Raw genomic sequence first — 22,515 nt, forward strand, 5'->3', positions numbered from 1 at the left:
TGATAAAGGCTATGTCCGAGGCAGGACAGTCCAGAGCCTGACAGGGATTGTGTTGATTCTGTGAGGCATACCATAGAAGGAAATTTGGTCACCCCAGTTTACATATTGTAAGCATGTCCCATTGGAATAGGCCTACTTAAAATTCATCCTTCCTTCCCCTTCTTTGAATTAATGATTGATCTGACATGACTGGATTGATGAAAGCTATGTAGTGGAACCCTTGCTTTCACCTGTCCAGTTAGTCAATGCTTTCACCTATCCAATTAGTGATAACTTCAAGGAAGGAAGTTGGGAACGAAGGATGAGTTTTTAAAGTATTCAACCAGGGCCCTTGAAGCTTATTTGGGGCACAATAACATTTACCATCCATTTCCCTTTGTACCGTGTACTTAAAACACCCTTAGAGAGATTGTCTACGGTGCTCGTTTGGCACAGAAACTGTGTCAGTTTCTCTTTAAAGTTTCAGCTCCATTTTCTTTTACGAGTGTAGAGATGAGAGCAGTAAACCCAATCTCCTCCCTGAAGGCACACTATAGCCCATTAGCACCACTGTCTCCACGGTAAAGAGAGCTCTGAAGAGTGGAGGGAGAAAGAGAGAGAAACACATCCACAAACACACTGCCTGTAAGATTAAGATCTCTTTATTGGTCAGTTGCACACATGGTCTAATCGAAATTTGGCTTTCGCTTTTATCCCAATCCGGCCGAAAGACACACGTACACATACAGGTTTTGGAGATAGCCCCCTGGGTAACCACAGAACAGGGACCCGTGCTCATCAGAGCTCCCTCATCATTTTCTGCCTCATTTGAGCCTTTTAGAAAAAACATTGGACACTCAGTCTGTAGGTCGACTGCAACAGGAGACATTGTTGTTAGCTACAGCCACTTCTTGTCTCACTACACATTTCATCTATAGTTACCTTATGGCTCAGAGCTGTGTTACACCTAAACACCTGAGGGCTGGCTTCTTGCACTTGTCAAATAAAAAGCTTTGTACGTTACAGGAGGCTGCTGAGGGGAGAACGGCTCATAATAATGGCCAGAACAGAGCAAATGGAATGGCGTCAAACACCTGGAAACCATGTGTTTGATGTATTTGATACCATTCCACTGATTCTGCTCCATTTATTACCACGAGCCGGTCCTCCCCAATGAATGTGCCACCAGACTCCTGTGTTGTACATTGTATGTAGCCACGTAGTATCTGTTTGAAGACAATAACAAACAGTTAGCGCAGCACTGCAACCGCAAAACCGTAAAGAAAAGCTACTAGCGTGCCTCAGGAAACAAATGGGTATTGAACTTCAGATTGTTGACTCAAGACTGCATTAGCCCATTGAGTTAAAGCCTAGGCATTAGCTTTGGGAGCTATAACTAATCTTAATTTCCCAAGCAAGGCGACTCATCACGCAAACTGAACCTGCTCCACTATACACACGGAATAAGGGTGGCTGTCTGTGCAGCATGGCAGCAGGCTATATAAGGACAGTAGACAGTTTATCTTATCCACAGCGAGGCCCAGCACCAGACAGAGCTCTTTAACAGAGCCAGCTGAGGGGTCTGGATGAACATAATCAGATGGGCCAGGCTACAGAGGGACAGCCAGACCATGCAGTTATTGGATTGGGTTCTAACAGATTTCAGGAACACTTTTAGTCTGGATTGACTTCATATCAATCATATCATAGTCCTAATTATCTCATAATATCATAGTCATAATCATATTATAGTCATATCATAGTCAATCATGTCATAATCATATCATAATCATGCCATAATCATACCATTATCATATCATAGTCAATCATGTCATAATCATATTATAGTCATATCATATCATAGTCAATCATGTCATAATCATGCCATAATCATATCATTATCATATCATAGTCAATCATGTCATAATCATATCATCAAATCAGATTGGATTTGATGATAATCATGTCGTCATATCATAGTAATAATCATCATAGTCAATCATGTCATAATCATATAATAGTATAATCATATCATAGTCATAATAGTATCATAATCATAGTCATAATAGTATCATAATCATATCATAGTCATAATAGTATCATAATCTTATCATAGTCATAATAGTATCATAATCATATCATAGTCATAATAGTATCATAATCATATCATAGTCATGGTGGTATTAGTCAGGCAGACTAGAGATAGAGGCATGTAAAGGATATTTATATCAGAATAAGTTTATTTTAACCCTCTTTCTGCTGCCCAGAAGTCAAACAGTGATTAGAGAGGCTAAAGCCGCCTTTCCCCTCCAGTAGCCAAGTATTGATTATCACCTGCTGCCTCGACACGCAAACTCCAGGAAACGGCTGGAATCTCTGACTGGGGGGTTCTGGAGAACCGGAACCCCTGTAGATGATGGAAGAGCAGGCAGGCAGGGCTGTGATTTAGAATGTGATGCAGAAGGGTCAGAAAGAGATTAGGCCCAGTACTCATGGGAAGCCAACTGTTCCAACTGTACCAATGTGCAATTCCATTGACTGACTGAGTTCCATTTGGCTGTTCAGTCTAAGGAGAAATGTAGGCCTAGCACAGAGGAGGAAGTAGCAGTCCCTCTCCAGACTGAGTGTCTATTGCTTTATTTCAAAGCCTAAATGAGGCAGAAAATACTGAGGGAGCTCTGATGAGCACTGGTCCCTTTTCTGTGGTTGCTCAGGGAGCTACATCATGTTTGTGAATGTGTTTCACTCTTTCGCCCGCCACTCTCCAGAGGTCTTTACTGTGTAGCCAGTGTCGTTAATGGGCTGTAGGGAAGAGATATGGCCCACTGCTCCGATCTGCACTCATTAAAATGAAGCTGAAATGTTAAAGAGAACCAGACAGACACCATTTTTTAACAGCACACACCTTAGTGCAGTAAACTAAGCACACCGCATAGTGAGGTGTTGGTGCTTGGATCAAAGCGATACCAAAAGAGATACCATATGATTGCATAGGACCTTATGACCTGATCTGTCTAGCCGATATGTAAGTTGTTGCTTGAATGTAAAAGGTGCTCCTATCTGGCCTTTCCTGACCTTAAACGTTTTCAAACACAAGATGTCATCAAGCAGCATACGCTCTGTTCCCGATAGAGGTGAAGTTATAGAATCTGAATCCCTTGAGTGTTATGGAACGCTGAGTGCCTTAAAATGTACACATGAAGTTCCAATGAAAATCAGGAAGCGATTGGAACTACCAACGACGTGCTATTGATGACAGAAAAGTTTCAGAAAATTCCAACTATGACCTTCAGTGACTATGTAACCACTAGACTACACTATTTAACAATATATTTTTTAAACTATTGTACTCATTCTACTATTTTTCATGAGGATATTTGCAGATTGAGATATGAATGAAACCACATTCCTTCTCTCAGTGTTGTTTAAACATTCTACCCTTCGATAGGCCTACACCATGAATGGAAATAATCTTGAATGGGGCTGTATTCGGCCAAATCACTATAGAAACCTCAAATTTCACACGGTGCAGGAAGTCGGTTTGTTTCCATGCCTACTGTACATACAAGCCTTAACTACCATAGAACTGAAATGGGGCTGATCTAGAATGGTCATTCTCATTCATTGAATGCAGAGTTCCGTGTGGAAGTTTATAATTCAGTATGTTTTTCAGTGCAAGAATGTAGTTGGCTGACATTTTGGTAGGTCTGTGTTAAATCAAGTGGAATTTCTAGCCATGTCTGTTTTACCTATTTCTAGCCTCACTCTTCTCACCCCTCTCATTTTTGGCCTCTTTCCAGACCTGCTAAAGACCTGCCAGAAGCACCCCTGGGACATAGAACTTCTTTCCGTAAGTATAACGTTTTTTTCACTTTACATTAAAGGATAGTTCACCTCAGTGGTGCCAATGTTTTCTATTCATTTGAATCCTGAGACATTTACACAACAGATGCCGTGTGATATGGAGCTCGACTATAGGCCACATTTGAGGCATGACAAACTTTGGCTTTGGAGAATGAACTATCCCTTTAACTGGTAGCCACATAGGCCGTCCTATGAGAGTAAGGGAGGTGTGGAGATTACGCAGCGCTGTCAACCCACCCGCTGTCACGCAGCCTGACCAGAGACGGGAGAGAGACATCCCACTCCCAAATTGTTTCTAGTTCATAAACAGTCAATGAACTAAGCAGACCCAGCTGCTATCATATTGGTGTCTATGGGAGAGTCACCCCTTAATACTGGACTGTGACAACAAAAAAATTCAATGGTAAGACATCTTCATTTATCCACCATCTTTGCCCAGACATGAAGTCCAGTTGGGACTGACAAAACTGGACTGTGCACTGACACCCCAAGCTTGGGGATTGTGACAGTTTTCTTTCCTTGTGGACAAGGACTGTCATCTCAAGCGTCTTCCACTCCACAGACAGACGGGATGTGAAATACCTACTTTAGCTAGGTTCAATTGTAGTGTGCTTAGTCTGAGTGGGGAGTTATCAATGAAATGTTTACTGAACAGTAGGTAGCTTAGCTTCTTATTTCGATAAGTCTGGTTGCAGCTGTCGACAAACAGCCCTGTAGATAATGTAGCCTGCAGTAGATGTACATGTTCTTAGTTGACAATGCTGCAGAAGTGGTTGTTCCTTTCACGATTTCTATGGCAGGAACTTGAACTAGCTGTTAATTATTTTACTTTTATGTAAACTAGGCAAGTCAGTTAAGAACAAATTCTTATTTACAATGACAGCCTACCAGGGAACAGTGGGTTAACTGCCTTGTTCAGGGGCAGAACAACAGATTTTTACCTTGTCAGCTCGGGGATTCGGTCTTGCAACCTTACGGTTACTAGTCCAACGCTCTAACCACTAGGCTACCTGCAGGAGGGATGTTCACAGAGAAATCAGGAGTTCTCCTTCTCTTGGTCATGCCATCAGTGGGACTAGGGGTTCACCACTAGTGGGTGGATAAAAAAAATATGTTTAGCTTCATTCCCAAACCACAAGCGTAGGATATTGGATTAGGCATTCCATAGCTACTTTATTTAAAACACCCACCCACAGGAGAGCATTGCTACTGTAAGCGTTATACAGTGGGTTTGAATGAAATATACATATTAAGCCACAATGTTATCAACAGGGTTTTTATACTCAAGTGCTGCCAGTTGATAAGTCTTGCCTTGTGCTTCTGATAGAAGGTTGCTCTGACACAGGCTTGCTAGTGTGTGTAGATAGTGTTTAATGTCAGGCAGTAGATGGATAACAAAGTGTGATGTGAATGGGTCAAAAGGTGACATGAAATACAGTCTACATTCTGCACTACAATGACAGTGAACAACTAGCTGGTGTTAGTTGACTGCACACTGAAAGCAGTGCTCATGGTTAAAACAGAGTGAGAGAGAATCTCCAGGAAGGATAGGAAAAGAATGACCTGAAGATCTGTTGATGCTGTGTTTATTGTGGAAAGTCTCCAAGTTGCAATGAGGAAACGTGCAAGCACACATGCACAAACCATAGACACCAAAGTGGGAGCTGACTGAAAGTTTATTTATATTACTGTTAAAAACATGTATAAAATTGGTCCTGTTCCAGAAACAAGGCACACAATGTCTCCATCTCAGTGTTTTAGTATCACGCATTCCCTATATAAAAACACATCCAAATTTTACAGAACTTAAAATTCCGAGCAGCAAGACAACCATGCAAGAACTTGAGCGATGCAAACTGGATGCTTTCTAGTAGTACGTCTCCCTTTCCACCCAACCTAAAACAGAGAAGATAGAAAACAGGATTTAGAGATCAACTACCTCTGGTAAACAGGTGGACTAAGGAAGGCTGTAGCATACATAAACAATGATCATGTTAACTATCAGTGTGTAGTTCAGACGATCACTGAGGAAGACAGTCAAGTGACCGACGTCTTTAACATCAACATAATCTCTGATAGCATACCAGTTTACTCACATCAAATGCATTTTATAAAGCCATTTTTACATCAGCAGTTGTCAATGGAGTGGACTAGACTCCCAAACTTGTCTGTGTCCACTGTCTTGCACTGACTAGTGCATCTGTAAATCTTTAAGCAACAGCATATTTTTCAGACTTCGCTTGTTTGCCAGATAGTAAGGCTGCATATTTAGGTAGCTTTATCTTCCTGAGAACGAGGGAAAAGCTTGTGGTTTTGAGAGCCAAACTGAAGACCTTAAGACTTGTATGAACAAGTACTACAGATAGTCACAGTAATAACTAAAGGGATTTAGCCTCACCTCCTGGGCTGCGTCGGATGATCAGTTTTCGGATTTCATCATAAATAAAGATGAGGAGAGAGTATGGGAAGGCGCAGAACCACCAGCTGGGTCTAAGGAGAAAAGAAAAACAAAACATAAAACAAAAATAACAGATCTCAAATGACTCCAGACCAGAAAGCGCCAAGAACAGATCTTAACATTTTAAGCAACACATAGCTAAGCTTAATAGAAGTCCTCCTAGAGTTAAGTAGTTTTGGTACTACAAATTATTTTTTTAAAGAGATGAAGTGTACCTAACTGAAGGGTCTTTACTTACTTGAGTGGGTACATTCTGAGGGCGATGCCCATTCCAGGACAGTAGGACAGGAAGGCGGCCAGGGCTGTCTCCTCAAACAGGCCGAAGATGAGAATCTTGTTCCTGAGGAGGACAGAAGCAGCATTTAAAATCAAGTCATTTCTTTGACAACAAAAACTAACAACAGCCGATGCTCTTCAAAATGGCCACGGAACTCACCTCATTCCTTGTTGGAAGACGGAGTTCCTCCTGGTCTTACAGATGATCAAATCAGCCCACTGTACAACGACAATACTGGCGAAGAATGCTGTGTGGCAGGTGAACTCCACAATCTTTCTCTGTTCATAAGTCTGTGGGAAACAGTCAGCAACAGAGAGAGAAACAGTCAAAACACAGTCAGCTAATCATCTAGAATCAGACCAATCAACAAGGCTTGTGAAAACCACACTGGTGTCTGCATACTCACCCACTGCTGGCCATAGCTATCCTCCAGGTCATTGCAAAATTTGTTGTCCCAGTCCACACGAATACCTAGCAGTCTGGAGGGCAAGAATCCGTTCTCAGCAAGGATCACAAAGTATGTGAAGAACCCAGCCAAAGCCTGGATCATACCTGTGGAGAGATGGGGAGACAGGATCAGATGGGTGCATTTGTATCAGATTCTATCCATGTCATTCTGTCTGTTGCATCAATCTCCACAATTTTTTTTTTTTAAGTTTGATTGTCACATTGCCGGATAGGTGCAGGCAAATGTGTTGTTTTACAGGGTCAGCCATAGCAGTAGGGTGCTCCTGGAGCTTATTAAGGTTAACTGCCTTGCTCAAGGGGATGGCGACAGATTTTTCACCTTGTCGGCTCAGGTATTCGAACCAGCAACCTTTCAGTTACTGGGCCAACACTAACCGCTAGGCTACCTGCCACCCTACAGTGATTCCCAAGGAGTACCACGTTGGTGGGAGAGGTTCTCGACCCATGATATGATGCAACCGCAGTATGTGAATGCTGTCCATATCAGTGTTTCCTCTTAAGGAAAGTCCCGCTCACGTGGAAACCTCTGGTTTAAACCTATTTTTGGCTCCATCACCAAAGTGTGAAACTCTTGAGCCAGAGACATCCCATAATCACTCAGAGACCCCTTCTCTTATCACCAGGGAGGCTATTTCTGGCACATACCCCACTTCCAGCTGATCCCAAAACCACTCAGTCAACTTAAGAGTCTAGAATCCAGTTTGAGGTGTATGAGATATTAATCTTTCATCTAAGAATGAAAATACTTTGTTTTGCGCAAGTCAGGCTTTGTGAAAAGGGGTCTTACCGATTTGACCGTAGGCTATGCTGATAAGTCTTTCATTCACCAGTTTGTCTGTTTTGGAGTTTCTGGGCTGTCTCTTCATGATGTCACTCTCGGCAGCTTCATAGGCCAGGGAGATGGCGGGGACCTGGAAAGTTGAGGACGATTTCAACAATTAGAATAAAACTGAACGGTAAACAAAGATTTAAAAAAATATATATATCTTAATTATACAAATTCCTTACCATGTCAGTTCCCAAGTCGATACAGAGGATGGTGACGGTTCCTAGGGGCAGTGGAATGTTGGCGATGATGAAGAAGAGGAAGGGTGTGATTTCTGGAATGTTACTGGTCAGGGTGTAGGCGATGGACTTTTTCAAGTTGTCAAAGATCAGACGGCCTAGGAAAGGTACATGCATAACGTTAGTGAAAATAATGCAGAATAGAAGGAACCCCAAACATTCTACATCCACTGAAATGCTGCTTCTACCTTCTTCGACACCAGTCACGATGGAGGCAAAGTTGTCATCCAGGAGGATCATGTCTGCAGCCTGCTTGGAGACGTCAGATCCAGAGATACCCATAGCAACACCGATGTCAGCCTTCTTCAGAGCAGGAGAATCGTTCACACCATCACCTGTCACAGCTACAATAGCACCCTGTGGATAAGGAGGAGAGGTGTTTGAGTCTATGGAGAGAGAAGTCGAGAGAAAACTGGAAAACACATTTTTAATTTTAAAGGAATTTGTCTACGCTACATTCACTCTGTTTACCTCTCATGAGATAGGCCTAGTGTCTTTAAGTTGAGCTGAATATTACCTGGCGCTGGCAGCCCTCCACGATAATAAGCTTCTGCTGAGGAGAGGTTCTGGCAAACACAATCTCTGTGTGATATTTCAGGATGTCGTCCAACTGTTCAGCGCTCAGGTCCTTGAGGTCACCGCCATGGACCACACAGGCCTTGGCATCCCTGGGAAAAATGTACCCTTTATTTATGGAAAATCCCACTGATATGAAGACATTTCTATAATGTCTATAAGCGCTCATGAGAAGGACCTGACATTCAAGCCTGAATGAAATCTTTGGAAGAAGGCCTTCAAAAATGAAAAAATGTAGAGAAACTGCAGGAGTTTAACTGTTGTTTCCAATAACAGAACTTAAATATTTTTTTGTATTACCTAGGGTCAACTTCATTGACTGGAATGTTCAGACGAGCAGCAATGTCCTCAACAGTCTCGTTTCCTTCAGAAATGATGCCCACACCCTTGGCAATGGCTTTAGCAGTGATGGGATGATCACCAGTGACCATGATAACCTAAGGGAAGGAAGGGAATAGGAGTGGTCTGATCACAGTGGCTGCTATGTGGATTGACTGAAGAGTCGTGTCAAGTATTACATTGCCATACCTTGATTCCAGCACTCCTGCACTTGCCCACAGCGTCAGGCACAGCAGCACGGGGAGGGTCAATCATGGACATTAGGCCAACGAAGCACAGATTCTCAGTTGGGAAGTTCACCTCTTCACAATCAAACGGGAAGCCCTCAGCGAACTGATCATCAGGGAGCTGGAAATGACAGAACCCTAGACGGATACAAAATGGTGAAAATGTGAATTGAAAAAAAGGAGCAAAAGCGCAATTTTACACCTCACATTGGATCATTTGACAACACAGATGGAATAACAAAAATACAGTAGTATTGGCTAATGATGCCTGAAATAAATGACTATTACCCAGCACTCGCTCTCCCAGACCACCTAGTTCCATGTAGGCGTTCTGGAAAGAGTCCTTCATCTCGTCATCCAGAGGCTGTTCTTTGCCCTGGATCAAAATGGTGGAGCAGCGGTCCAGGATCCTCTCAGGGGCTCCCTTCATCACCAGCAGATGCTTGGACTCACCCTCATTCTTGTTTAGGTGAACGGAGAGCTAAGGGATAAAATTATAGGAGCAGCCATTTTGAAAACAGATTTCCAGAATAGGCATAACCATGTTGATCTCTGTGCCAAAGGGAAGGGTTTTCAAAGACTTACAGTGAAACATATCCCCTTATTTCGTGTGGCAGGGTGCTACCGTGCCATTGACCTACCTGGTATTTGTTGGTGGAGTTGAATGGGATCTCAGCAACCTTGGTGTACTGGTCTCTCATGCCTTGCACAGACCCACAGCACAGCTCAATACACTTCAGCAGGGCAGACTCTGAGGCATCACCAGCCACATCTCTCTGTGAGAGGGAAACGAGTAGGCAGATGAAGTGGACGTGGTATGCCGCACATTCGCTTTCACACACTAGCACTTCCGAGGACCTGGTTAATCCTTACGTGGCCTAAGACATTACAATGCCCTCCCTCAATTTAAACAGATTTAATGAAAAGGAAATCTTTGTAGATTTTGTCTTCTACCAGGCTCAGACAGTGACAAAGAGAAACTGAAAATAAGGGGTTGAATTAAGTGTGGTAATCACAGCTAGTCCAAGGTGAGATGATTAACGGAGTGAGAGGTTATATTCCAGGGGATTGCAAGGGCTGAGGCAATATGAGGCATTCAGGCAACAGGGGAGGAATTACATAAGATGAAAGACAACCCTGTTGAGCCTTTTCAGCAGCTTTACATGCTGAACTCCTGTCGATAGCTCCATGTGTATACTGTTGTCAATTCACTCTGGGGAAATGAGACACTTACTTTAAGGATAGGAATACCGCTCTGTTCTGCCAGGAAGACGGCACGGTTACACAGGCCAGCGACTCTAGCCAGGGCAGCCCAGGTGGCAGAGCTCCTGTCGAAGGAGGTACCGCTCTGATTCTCTGTGGTGTCAGCCTCATGGATCTGGTTGTCGAACCACATGTGAGCCACGGTCATTCTGTTCTGAGTCAGGGTTCCAGTCTTGTCAGAGCAAATGGTGGAGGTGGAGCCAAGGGTCTCAACAGCTTCGAGATTCTTCACCAGGCAGTTCTTCTTGGCCATACGCTTGGCAGTCAGAGTTAAACACACCTACGGAGAAAGCCAAAAGTCACTCAACATGTCTGTCGAACAAAATTGGCAATGTACTGGTTTTTGGAGCCATATGTGAAGTGTTTGGGGGGGGGGAAAGCACTCCCGAAAGACAGTACTCACAGTTACAGTGGCCAGGAGACCCTCAGGCACGTTAGCGACAATGATTCCGATGAGGAAGATGACAGCTTCCAGCCAAGAGTATCCGAGGATGAGGGACAGGACAAAGAAAGACATGCCCAGGAAGACGGCCACACCGGTGATGATGTGGATGAAGTGCTCAATTTCAATGGAGATTGGGGTACGTCCGACTTCCAGGCCAGAGGCGAGGGTAGCAATACGACCCATAACAGTGCGGTCACCAGTGTTGATGACAATACCTCTGGCAGTTCCTGCAGGAAATAACATGCAGATTTCATTTAACAATCATGACATCATATTGACTACTGTTTAACAGCACAGTTGACATTGATTCAACCTCAGAAATGGTGGACATACTTTATACAGCAACAGGACTTCATCAAAGCTAGATCAGTCATGGTTTGTTTTCTTTTATTTATTTGCCAGGGACCATGTACAACATGCCCTTGCACCAGATTTAGCTAGATTGCTAATTTGTATCTGTGGTCCCTGGGCAGAATTTCTTTTTATTTGGTTTGTTTCTCATCTGAGCAACTCTGCTCTGTTAAAGTACCTTCAACACAGTTGGTAGAGAAGAAGGCAATGTTCCTTGTCTCCAGGGGGTTGTCATTGGAGTAGTCTGGAGTACGTGTCTGGGGCTCAGATTCACCAGTGAGGGAGGAGTTGTCCACCTGAGTGGGGAGGGAATTAGATTAATACAATAATGAATGGCACGGACATGGGCGGAACGTGACGTATTTGGAGCAAGGGGATTTTAAAGTACCCACTTTGCAACCGCTGGCAGAGATGATTCGCAAATCGGCGGGAATCCTATCTCCACCTTTCACCTCCACCAGATCTCCAACCACCACTTGTTGAGCGTTGATGTTCATCTTCTCACCGTCACGGACAACCAGGGCTTGCTACCAGGCAGAGGACACAACAAGATTCATCTTTAAATGTAACAATAAGGGGGAAAAAACACCTTCAAAATAAGTGTTTCTAAAACAGCCAGTACCTGTGGGACCAGGTTCTTGAAGGAGTCCATGATCTTTGAGCTCTTGGCCTCTTGGTAGTAGGAGAAACAGCCAGTAACAATGACAACAGCAGAGAGTACAACACCCAGGTACAACTGTGTGGGACAAAGATGCAGAACGTGTTAGAATTAAGTTAACTCCCCCGCACAAACACCAGTACAAAATAAATAACTGCTTTCAATTCCATCACAATGTCAATAAAATCAACATTCTTCATCTTGGAATCTTACGTTATCATTGGCCGGCTCATCCTCCATGGCTGCCTGGATTCCGTAGGCCAGGAAGCAGAGGAGAGCTCCAGTCCACAGCAGCATGGAGAACCCGCCAAACATCTGCTTGCAGAACTTCACCCACTCAGGGGTAGTGGGAGGAGGGGTCAGGGAATTTGGGCCATCACGGGCAAGGTTCTCGGCAGCCTTAGCACTGGATAACCCCTGAGGAAATGGAAAATTGGTTGTGTTACTTTACATGTCGAGACCTCAAATTAAGATGTTGTAGGAGGATACTTAATTTTAAAAGAATGGGTGCTTCCCTCCCACCCAACCTTTTAAGGGTATACCATTATCGACCCTTGCTTTTTAAAATCAAGTACATTGCTATAGTCGGGCATATCTAGGTACCCCACCCTTGCCCCCCATTCTTGAGATTCTCTCTCACGGCACGTGATAAGGAGAGAGGAAGCAAATTGTCAACACAATATATCTCTCTACGAGGTCTGTCAGTGGCAGACAGAGACACTGCAGGGCCAAGTCATAACTCTAATTTCACATAAGGCAGAGAACAGAGAAACAAGTCAATGGGGCTCTGGAGAGAGTCGAGGTGCTGACAGTTGCCAGGCAACTCGCCGCAAACAATGAAAACAGTGCCATCTCCTCTGCTGGGATTGAGCGCATCCTAAATCTGGGCTGAGGTGCTATGGGCCTGCTGCTTGTGAATTATTCAAAAGGACCACTCGGCTGCTAAGCTGCGCTGCTAGGTTTGGAGGCGGTAATCTACTATTCCCCTTGATCTCCCAATCATGATCAAGATTCCATTTGTATGGCTGTAAAAGAGGGATAAAGCATCTCTCGTATTGCCTTGGTATTTGTCACATCCAAGTCTATGATAACCCCCTTCTTCAACGGTTTAATAATTGGAAGAGATCCCAAGAGTCCGAAACCCATAACTTGAGCAGAACTTTGAAGTCCATCACTTGACTTAATTTTTCTATTAAATAATTGAAACTATTCGAATTGAGGAGAACCGAGCTGAATTGCCCTCCAGCTGTGGTCGATAAACAACTAATTTATTAACAGAAAAGTGCAGGGGAGATGAATGAATCGCCAACTGAAATGAAAATGAGTGAAGCTCCAGACTTACCCTACTAAGGTCGGTGCCGTATTTGCGGTTGAGCTCATCCAGGGTCAGTTTATGGTCATCCTATGGGACAGAGATTAGGAACATGTCACTGACAATCGTATTGCACTGCACTTCTGCACCATCGAGATAAACATACAGTACATTACATGCAGCGCCAAGCTTGACACCAAGTCAGTGACATCAACACACGAATGACCAAGACTTGTGATTTAAAGATGAACTTCCCAGGTCCTGAAAGAGAATGAAAGTGAGAGAAGCCGACTCACCAGATCAACTTCCTTTTTCAACTCATCCATGTCCCTCTCCTTCTTCATGGCCTTGGCATTCTTCTTCTTGCCTCCCTGCTCAGAGGTCGCCGCCAGCTCATACTGTTCCCGTCCTTCCTACAGAGGGCGAGATAAGATAAGAAAAATATATATATACAAACACATATAATAAAATAGGTAGAAAGAGGCCCTTTAGAGCTCTGGCCGAGAAAATAAAATCTTCACCCAACTCAAGCCCCTGATGCAGAATCTGCTTATAGTATAGTTTCCCATAGTGTTTCCGAGGTATGAATAAAACCCAAGTCTGGGGGCCCAACTCTTGAAAGGTAATTCATTGAGTCAATGAGACTCGCTCATTTGAACAAAGGATAAAAGGGCTACTTTTCAGTTACAAATGACTTACCAGAAGTCACCCAACAACTTGTGGGTTATTGATGTAGCATTGTTCTACTGAACGTAAGCCCAGTTATCATTTACAAAACAAACGTGACCTAGACAGGTATGGTGCAACAAGTACAAAGATAGGTGTGGCTGTTCCTTTTGGACTATCACCCGGTAGGCTTTCACCTTTTAGCGTCTACGACCTGTGCTAGATAGCCCAATTACTTTCACTACTCAGCAGAAGAAACTCAGATGTTTGAAAATGGCATCTGTCTGAAGTTCATGAGGAATGCTTAATGAACAATCATGTCACAGACCGTCACTTTGCGCAACTGCGTCAATAAGGAGAGCTGTGGAAGGGGTGGGGCTGAGGGTCATTTCAACATACTCCACTGCAATCCAGGAATGTCAGACTATTAGGCCCTATGTCACAATACTTTGTCCAGAATAGGGGTAAAATAAACTCTCCAGAGGGGAAAAGATGCACACCATTGGCTCGGTTGTCTTGAGTACACAGAACTTTCTTCCTCTGGAGTCATCTCATTGTGAAAGTCCAAAAAAGCCCTGGCACCTCACCTTCTGCAAACCCATTGTTCATTCACTCTTCCCTTTCTCCATTATCAAATCGGTCACTTTTGGGAAGAGGATAAAGACCTTGAAGAATGCGCGTCAGCTAGATGGCTGAAATGGGAGGGTGTTGGGACACTGCGGCAACAGGATAACGCACAGTACCAGCTAAACATCGGTAAGGCAGTTAGCGATCATAAATTATTCAGGTTCTACTGGTGTTCAGAAGTGTTTTGGCTGTGGGGGAGAGAGCTCTACATGCTTCTCTTGATTTGACCCTATGGGGTTACACAAAAGCTGCTTGACTAAGCAAGACAGATCCTGGTTTAGAATGTGATCCCCAAGTCACAGGGGCGTGACTGATAATTAAACTTCGTTGTTTGGTTACAACTGAATCCAACATAAGGTGTCTACCAGTTGTTTTTATTTTTGCTGTTGGGACAGTAAAGGGTAGAGGTGGAACGACAAGTCCTGCTGGAGTCTTCCGGGCCCCCTCAAGGAATCCGTTTTCGCAGTCCCCGGTTGTCTTTTTATTAGTTGACAGGCACACCGACTTGCCCTTCTTGGAAATGCACCCCCTCTCCTACTAATACTATTTAGAAATATCCCTTTTACTTTCCCAATAGTGTACACATCCGTTATTACCACAATGAAGCAAGGAAGGGAGGATGCTGTTTTGGAAGTATTACTCAGCTGTCTCTCAAATGTAACAGGAAGCTAGTGCACTGAAAACAGGAAAAGAAAGTGTGAATGTCAGCAAATGTGTGGAATCTCTCACAAGACCAATCACGCAAAAACAACAGTTGTCCCACTACAAGCCTGAGAACAAATGAGGCTTTGCACCTCTATAGAGAACCACGTAAAAACAAGAATGAAAAATGGGGCAAAGAAATATATCTTTAGAGTGACTTTATTTTGGACAAACTGTACAGTCACGGAATCTATTCAGACCCTCTTAGCAAAACACCTAAGATACCAGGCTTACCGCATTCTTATATGGGATTACTGTAATGGTTTGATCTGGGAGTGGGAGCAACACCACTGTGGTAAACATGGCTTGGGTCTGCATACCATTTCTCCCATAGTTCAGAGTAGTATATTCAACTGCGTAATCGTTGTTCTCATGAACGTTGCATATGGGAGTGAGTGTAATTAGTCAGGGACAGAGAAACAACTATGTCTGAAAGAGAGTGCAAGAACGCAGGGTGGGTGGAGAAGGGGGTGAAGCTGGCAAGACATCCTTTCCAAGAGGACAGAAAGTTTGAAAGAACAACTGTCCTCATAAAAACAACAGCGATAAACAGAACAGAGCCTCAGTGAGACGAGGGGCCTCTCACTTTTACGCTAAAACAACACCACCGCCAGATCAACAAAAGTTCATAAGACGGTCGAGCGGGTGCATACTTTACAGCCAGGGTCGAATTCCTGTGAACACCATTCCTGGTTCTGTACGTGTGCCAAATACAAAAGCTGCTCACTCAAGCATATTGGCTCCTCCTCGCCCTGGGACTTTGCCCCGTTGCTACAGGCGACATAACCACACCTCTCAGATATCTGAATGGACCGAGTCACGTGTTACTCTCCTCCCCTTTTCTCTCCCTCTCTTCAGTTTAGAAAAAAGTTCATTTATTCACAAGAAACGCATTTAAAACTCCCACCACGTCCGCTGGAAGAGTCGGTTTTCCCACAGAACAAAGGATGGTGAATGCCTGTGTTTCTCCTTAAGACCCCAGGAACCACAGTTAAAAGCAGAATACGAATCAATGGGATGCAACTTCCTTTATTGCGCTAGTCTGAAATGTAGGTTAGAACAGAACACATATGGCTATTGCGAAATGCCGATTGTGAGTAGGCCTATGGGATAAAAGTTTCTTTCACAATTCCCTCGGCAGTTGGAACAATAGAAATTACAGTGGAGGAAACAGAAGGTGTAATAATGTGTGGTACTCTCCATAATGTTTAGGCAGCTAAGCCAAACGAGCAGAGGGAGCTCAAGCAGGAGAGAGAAAGGGGCAGTGGGGGTGAGATGTGTTCTCTGTCACAGAGATGGGGTGGCATGTGACAAAAGGGATGCCTAATACATAGTGACTGTCGAGCGGAAAGAATGTGAAATCCTCAGGAGAGAGAGAGCAAAACATTATTTTTTTTTAAAGAGCGCTAGAGAGCAGGTCTCTTGGTTCCACAGTGGACCCCTGGGGGGAAAGAATGGTCAGCTGAGGCCACAACCTGATAGTAGCTCAGAGGTGGAACACTGGAGAGAAATAAAATAATCCCCCAATTACTTCACCATATAAAAGGGCCTTGTTTTGGACATATTCTAGGCCTCATTTGTTTACAGTGGAGATTTTCCACAAGCCACTTTCCATCACACTCAGTGGTGGAATCTTTAAAACAATGACCCCCTTGATGAAAGATGGCGAGAAAAGAAGTGTAAAAACAAAGAAAGACGGCGCCCTAATAACGTTACAGGAAAACGGCCTTGTTTTCAGATCATCGCAGTTTATTTTGAGAGATGGAAACAGTAGCCATAGTATTCCATTTCGGGAAGGAACTTTTGGGCGTTTCAATTTGTTGACAGTGAGCAGTTGTATACTATCATACCTCTTGATTTTCCATTTCATTATAGAAAACAGAATTTTTCCTCCATCTGCCATTCAATCAGTTCAGAATTTTTTTTGCCAGCTCCCTCTGAACAGGAGCCTATGAACAATGATGACAATGCAGCAACTGGTGCCTCATCTTCACAGCGGTCTCCCTTCCATATACCTCACCGCTCTAACCAACCCTTTGCTCCCTCCAGCCCTATGCCACCCTCATTCTCTCCCTGTACCTCTCACTCCCCCCTCTCTCATCCCTCTCTGTGGTCTCCTGGAAATCATTAGTCCGGCTGTCCAAGCATCTGTGCCTATTGCGCGTGTACTGGACCGGAGCGCTGAGAAGAGGACAGAAGGGGTGGGGGCAGAGCAGAGTGTTCACCACCAAACACGGAGGTTTGCTGCTCTGCATTCACATCATACAACCAATCTGTCTCTAAGTCACCCCTCTCTTACTGTAGCTGTGAATGCATAATTTATCACTGTGCCCGTGTGATCCATTGCCCAGCAGGGAGTGGCGAGCCTTTTATATGATGCTATTAACCTCCCCGATATCCCACCAGTCTGCCATACAGTAGTCAATACAGTACCCAAATACAGGAGTCACAGATAGGTAGCTGTAAAATATAAAACATCAAATTAAAAATCACTCCAATAATTGATACATTTCCCATCACCATAAAATTGCAGGTAGTTATTTAGACAGGTTTGATGACAAAAACCCGATTGACTAAGGTTTGCCCATTAAAAGAAACGTAATTCTACAAGTCTAGAACAATATGCCTTGAAGTGAGAGGAATATACAACAAATCTAGTGTATTGAACATCACTGGATTTAATAAAAACTATTGGTTTTTTTGAAAAGCGATGACTTTCATTAATACATGAGAGGGCTGTAGTTGATGTAGGTCTATCTGAATATTCGCAGAATGTAGGCTACACAAGAAATGTCACACACAACCATATGCCAAATCAGTATACAACAATTAAGCCTTCAGTGGAATACATTTATTTTTTAAAGAGATTTTGCAGGTGCTCAAATGTTATGAATGAACAGTTTGGTATTTTCCCCAGAGTCAGATGACCTCGTGGATACAATTGTTGGGTCTCTGCGTCCAGTATTACGAAACTTAGAGGTATTTTCGTGAGCCAATGCTAACTAGTGTTAGCGTGTTCCCATATACTTCAAGTCATTGCGCTAACGCTAGTTAGCAATTAACTTCAAACTGAACGCTGACATAAAAAAATGGTATCCACGAGTTCGTCTAACTCGGGGACTGTAGATAAGGGCATCCTGCTCAAATCCAGAACTATCCTTTTAAGCTGCCAAAGTCAATTATTCCAATGTAGGCCATCTATACATAAAAACTACATTCTTTCAACGAGCATGACAAAAAAAATAAACACCGACTTTGGCGCATGGTTGATATTGTGAATGGGGTGGACTACGGTTATTATTCAATTTATGAAGAACAGACTTTCGCAATAGCCCACAGTCGCAACTACATTTAACCAATTGATTAAGAATCTGAATATTACCTATACTTCTCATTGATGAACAAAACTCAGTCAAGCGGGTTACAAGTCACCATGAAAGACTCATTGAAACAAAGACCATCACTTATATTCAGAAGTGAGCTAAGGCTCTGTATGGCCGTGTATCTCAAAGTAACACAAGTCACAAGATAGCATGTCTTCCCCACTTCCCGCAATTAGAATTTAAACAGACCACGCTACATTTGTAGTCACCTTGGCGGCAGTTTACTTGGATGAAAATAAACATTGTATCAATCTTCAAACTTGTCTTACACCGCCAATTCTATCATCGTAGCGTTTACAAGCTTTTCTCCTTGGCGACTAGATCCAAGCTAAACAACCTGTGGATCTCCAGTATCAATGTAAAAACAACACATGTTTAACCCTAATTGACACTCGATCAAGACACGTTATGAAAGCAACTTTTGTTCAGCCTACAAAATGCGGAAGTCACTCTCCCATCGCAGGCATTTTGAAAAAAATGCGGCCATCTACGTACATGTGATAATTTGAAAACAACTTCGACTGTATTATATATATTTTTTAAATCCATACCACTTTTGACAAGTAGCCTACAATTAAGAATTGCGTAAATTAGGCTACAGTAGCATTTCATGGAGGAGCTGGAATGTGAAGATGGAAAGAAAAAGCGCACTTACTCCACGTCCCATGTTTGCAGTTTTGTGGAGGGAAAAAAACAACTTATTGAACAATCAAATCCCAATTTACTTAAAAACGATTTGAAAAATGTATTGCCCCTGGATGTGCCCTTATCCACACGTGTCACTCCTACCGGACACGCATCCAAGCTCCCCGTCTCATTAAAAGGTCCAATACTTATATACAGTGTTCCTTTCGATCGTGACGTCTGCACTTTTTGCCATGGTAACATAGAATGGAGGGGCGGAGTCCCCATTATTGAATGTTTTACGATTATCGGCCTTCATAAAGTAGAATGAATCCATTGCGTGACAATGGACTTTAGTCTCTGTAACTTCAAATATTTATGAAGGAAAGTCACGTGATCTCTTCTGTGCAGGCTTATTCATATTAGGATGAAATCTCTGTCAATATCTCTCACCACTCATATTCACAATGGATACTAACCTATCCTCAATCCTCTTTAAACCTATCCTCAATTCTCTTTAAGAATTCTCTACATGTTTTGTTTGTCCCTTTTCTCTTAATTTCCACATAGATTTAAGAATGAACATGATTTAAACACACACAAACACTCTTTCTCTCTCTCTCTCAATCACTCTCTCTTCATTCCTTATTTTAACCTCATTTATGGAAAGCGATAATTTTAGTGTAAACTCCATCACTGGTCTTTAGGAAGTTTAAACTTGAACGAACCAGGCCGTTAAACCCTGTATGTAGGATGTAAACTTTCCCTCCTGACCCTATCATGAACACTTTGTGGACAATGTGACCTTGTCAGAAGAATAATGGAAGCCTGGAAGATGGCAGGTTGTTGTATCTACAAATGATTAACTCTTTAACTTTGGGATCCTAACCATTAACCCCGTCTCAAGGTTCTGTTTTATGTCTTAACTTCACCCTTCAGTTTGGACTCCAGTAGGAGTGCTGATCTAGGATCAGTTTGTCTTTTAGATCATAGTGAATAATATTATATGGACAGATCCTAGATCAGCACTCCTACTCTGAGGTGCTTTGTGGATACAGGACCAGGTATTTCACTGCAGAACCAGACAGAGGCAGATTCAACCACATGTCTAGAATTCAACCACATGTCTATAGGTCACTGTAATTAGTGTAGCATTCTACCTGTGTGAGGTAGAATAGAATAGTATAGAACAACACATCTTTATTGTCCACCCAAATATCAACTTTTCCCTTTGGCTTCACCCTACAATAAGACAATCTAAAATGGTGTTAATAATGAGCATTACATACAAACTCTAATGAAAACACATTCACTCAGACATTGACTTTTCCCCCACCACGACAGGTCAACTAAAGTCAAAGAAAACTATTTGAAATGCTAATTACATTGAATTTAATATTTTTATACACAAGACTTTGCTTCATGATTCATGCCGATGTACAGTATCATCTAGGACTTGTTGTACCCAAGAAGCTGCTTGAAAGCGTTTGCATGAATTTTACTTGGAGAGACTTGATGGACAGATGGACAGACAGCGGCACACTCAGGCACAGTGTGTGTGTGTGTGTGTGTGTGTGTGTGTGTGTGTGTGTGTGTGTGTGTGTGTGTGTGTGTGTGTGTGTGTGTGTGTGTGTGTGTGTTCAAAGACGGAACTAAAAATATCTCAAATTGTATATACAAGCTGTGAGCCTGATCCAATAAATGAGTTACCATGGAAACTATCACGTTCCTGTCCCCACAGGGCGAGCGAGAGGAAGCTCTTCTCTCTTTATCTGCATAATGCCCCCTAGTGGGGAAGAAATACCAGTCCACAAGTTGGTCTCAGAGTAGGATGAAGCTGTCCCTATTAGGCCTAAAGACTGATCTAAGGTCAGCTTTGCATTTGACCCATACGCAAACCCAGACCAAAAAATACAGGCTCTCTTTCATATAACACCACCATTGTTTTAGTTGACGTTGCTCCATTTTCACTGTATGCATCAAACAGCAGGTGATAATATGTTCCTTTTGAGTCGGTACCTTCGGTTAAACAACTATGGGGAGTAGCACTCTCGCGACTTCGGTTGAAGAATTAAAATCACGGCTAACAAGGCCAATGAAATCCGCGCCTCGCTTCCACAGGTGATAAGCCCGAGGCTCGGATTCATTCCGTCAATTCTTCCGCACTTTACCTCGATGTGAGCAGGAACGATTCACGCTACTAAAAACAAAACGTTTTGGAACACAAGACTATCTGACTTTGCGCTAACTGTCCTTTTGTGGTACAGTGTGCTCATCCCCTGGACATTGTGTGCTGGAGTTTGTATTTGTTATCCTAGTTTCCTGTAGCAATGAGATGAAGATGGCTAACAAGTTGAGTTTGCGACAATGCCCGAATGAATAAAAAGATAGTAATGTTTGTTGTCTTGTATGTCTCAGCTCGGTGCATGCTCGGACGGTGTCAGTTACAGTTGCTTGCCCGCGGCTGGCACTGTTCCCCTAATCCACGGTGCAGGTTCTCTTGACAGTTGTATAGCATTCTTGAAGGAGCTTGGTCTTTCCGATGGTGACTTCCTCTCCCGGGTGCCCGTACCTCGACTGAGTCTCAGTTGCGGGATGCGGAAATGGATTGGGTATTTGGTCGAAGCAAACATCATGTCTGTATGTCAGTGGTGGCATACATCAAGCGATGGGGAGAGACTCGATCTCTCTTCCTCTTAATTTTCTGTCTCGCTCCCTATTGCTGGGGAGCAGTGCGCGCACATGCTCTCGCATTGGGCGACGCATGTCCCCGGTTGCCTCAACTCAGGTGGAGATCTTCTATCCAGGTGGGGCCCTCTCTCTCAGGAGTGGAGGCTACACCCCTGGCTGGTCTCCCAGATATAGGAAATCTTTGCGCATCATGAGAAAATGTACATTGTCATCTGTTTATGCATTTAAGTGGCAGGTGTTGGGGCTTTGGTGCCAAAATAAAGGAATTGTTTGTTTTCAGAGTGCACATGGGGACATTTTAATGAGCAGGGTTGTTCATTCTCCACTTTGAAAGTGTTCATGGCGGCTATTTCAGCGTGTCAAGTGGGAATTGATGGCGCCACTAGCCCTTGCGGTGCGCTTCCTAAAAGGTGTGTGCCATCCCAGACGGGTTTCTAAACCTATTTCGCTCACTTGGGATTTAGCTTTGGTTGTGGATGCTATGTTTGAGGCCCCATTTTGAACCACTGGAGTCTGTGGATCTGAAGATCCTCTCCTACA

At 43.4% G+C, this 22,515-nt stretch overlaps 1 protein-coding gene across 3 annotated transcripts in view; it reads right to left on the reverse strand.

Annotated features, from left to right (window-relative positions):
• Positions 1-5,501: 5,501 nt before the first annotated feature.
• Positions 5,502-22,515, reverse strand: part of LOC120051421 (sodium/potassium-transporting ATPase subunit alpha-1-like) — a 30,574-nt gene continuing 13,560 nt past the window's right edge. Inside the window, exons 1-22 of one of the 3 annotated variants that reach the window (XM_038998278.1) lie at positions 19,316-19,474; positions 13,579-13,695; positions 13,313-13,372; positions 12,184-12,387; positions 11,935-12,048; positions 11,705-11,839; positions 11,491-11,608; positions 10,920-11,188; positions 10,488-10,796; positions 9,895-10,029; positions 9,542-9,734; positions 9,216-9,391; positions 8,988-9,124; positions 8,629-8,779; positions 8,300-8,468; positions 8,055-8,209; positions 7,834-7,957; positions 6,985-7,130; positions 6,738-6,868; positions 6,540-6,641; positions 6,242-6,333; positions 5,502-5,739 (exon numbers count right to left, since the gene is read on the reverse strand). In XM_038998278.1, coding sequence (XP_038854206.1) covers positions 5,711-5,739; positions 6,242-6,333; positions 6,540-6,641; positions 6,738-6,868; positions 6,985-7,130; positions 7,834-7,957; positions 8,055-8,209; positions 8,300-8,468; positions 8,629-8,779; positions 8,988-9,124; positions 9,216-9,391; positions 9,542-9,734; positions 9,895-10,029; positions 10,488-10,796; positions 10,920-11,188; positions 11,491-11,608; positions 11,705-11,839; positions 11,935-12,048; positions 12,184-12,387; positions 13,313-13,372; positions 13,579-13,695; positions 19,316-19,327 — 3,078 coding nt within the window. In that variant the 5' untranslated portion in view covers positions 19,328-19,474 and the 3' untranslated portion in view covers positions 5,502-5,710. Of the gene's footprint in view, positions 5,740-6,241; positions 6,334-6,539; positions 6,642-6,737; positions 6,869-6,984; positions 7,131-7,833; positions 7,958-8,054; positions 8,210-8,299; positions 8,469-8,628; positions 8,780-8,987; positions 9,125-9,215; positions 9,392-9,541; positions 9,735-9,894; positions 10,030-10,487; positions 10,797-10,919; positions 11,189-11,490; positions 11,609-11,704; positions 11,840-11,934; positions 12,049-12,183; positions 12,388-13,312; positions 13,373-13,578; positions 13,696-19,315; positions 19,475-22,515 lie in introns of those variants that run through there. The other 2 variants (XM_038998279.1, XM_038998280.1) reach the window with 2 other exon arrangements.

This window comes from Salvelinus namaycush, chromosome 7, assembly GCF_016432855.1.
Source record: "Salvelinus namaycush isolate Seneca chromosome 7, SaNama_1.0, whole genome shotgun sequence".
NCBI classification, from domain to species: Eukaryota; Metazoa; Chordata; class Actinopteri; order Salmoniformes; family Salmonidae; genus Salvelinus; species Salvelinus namaycush.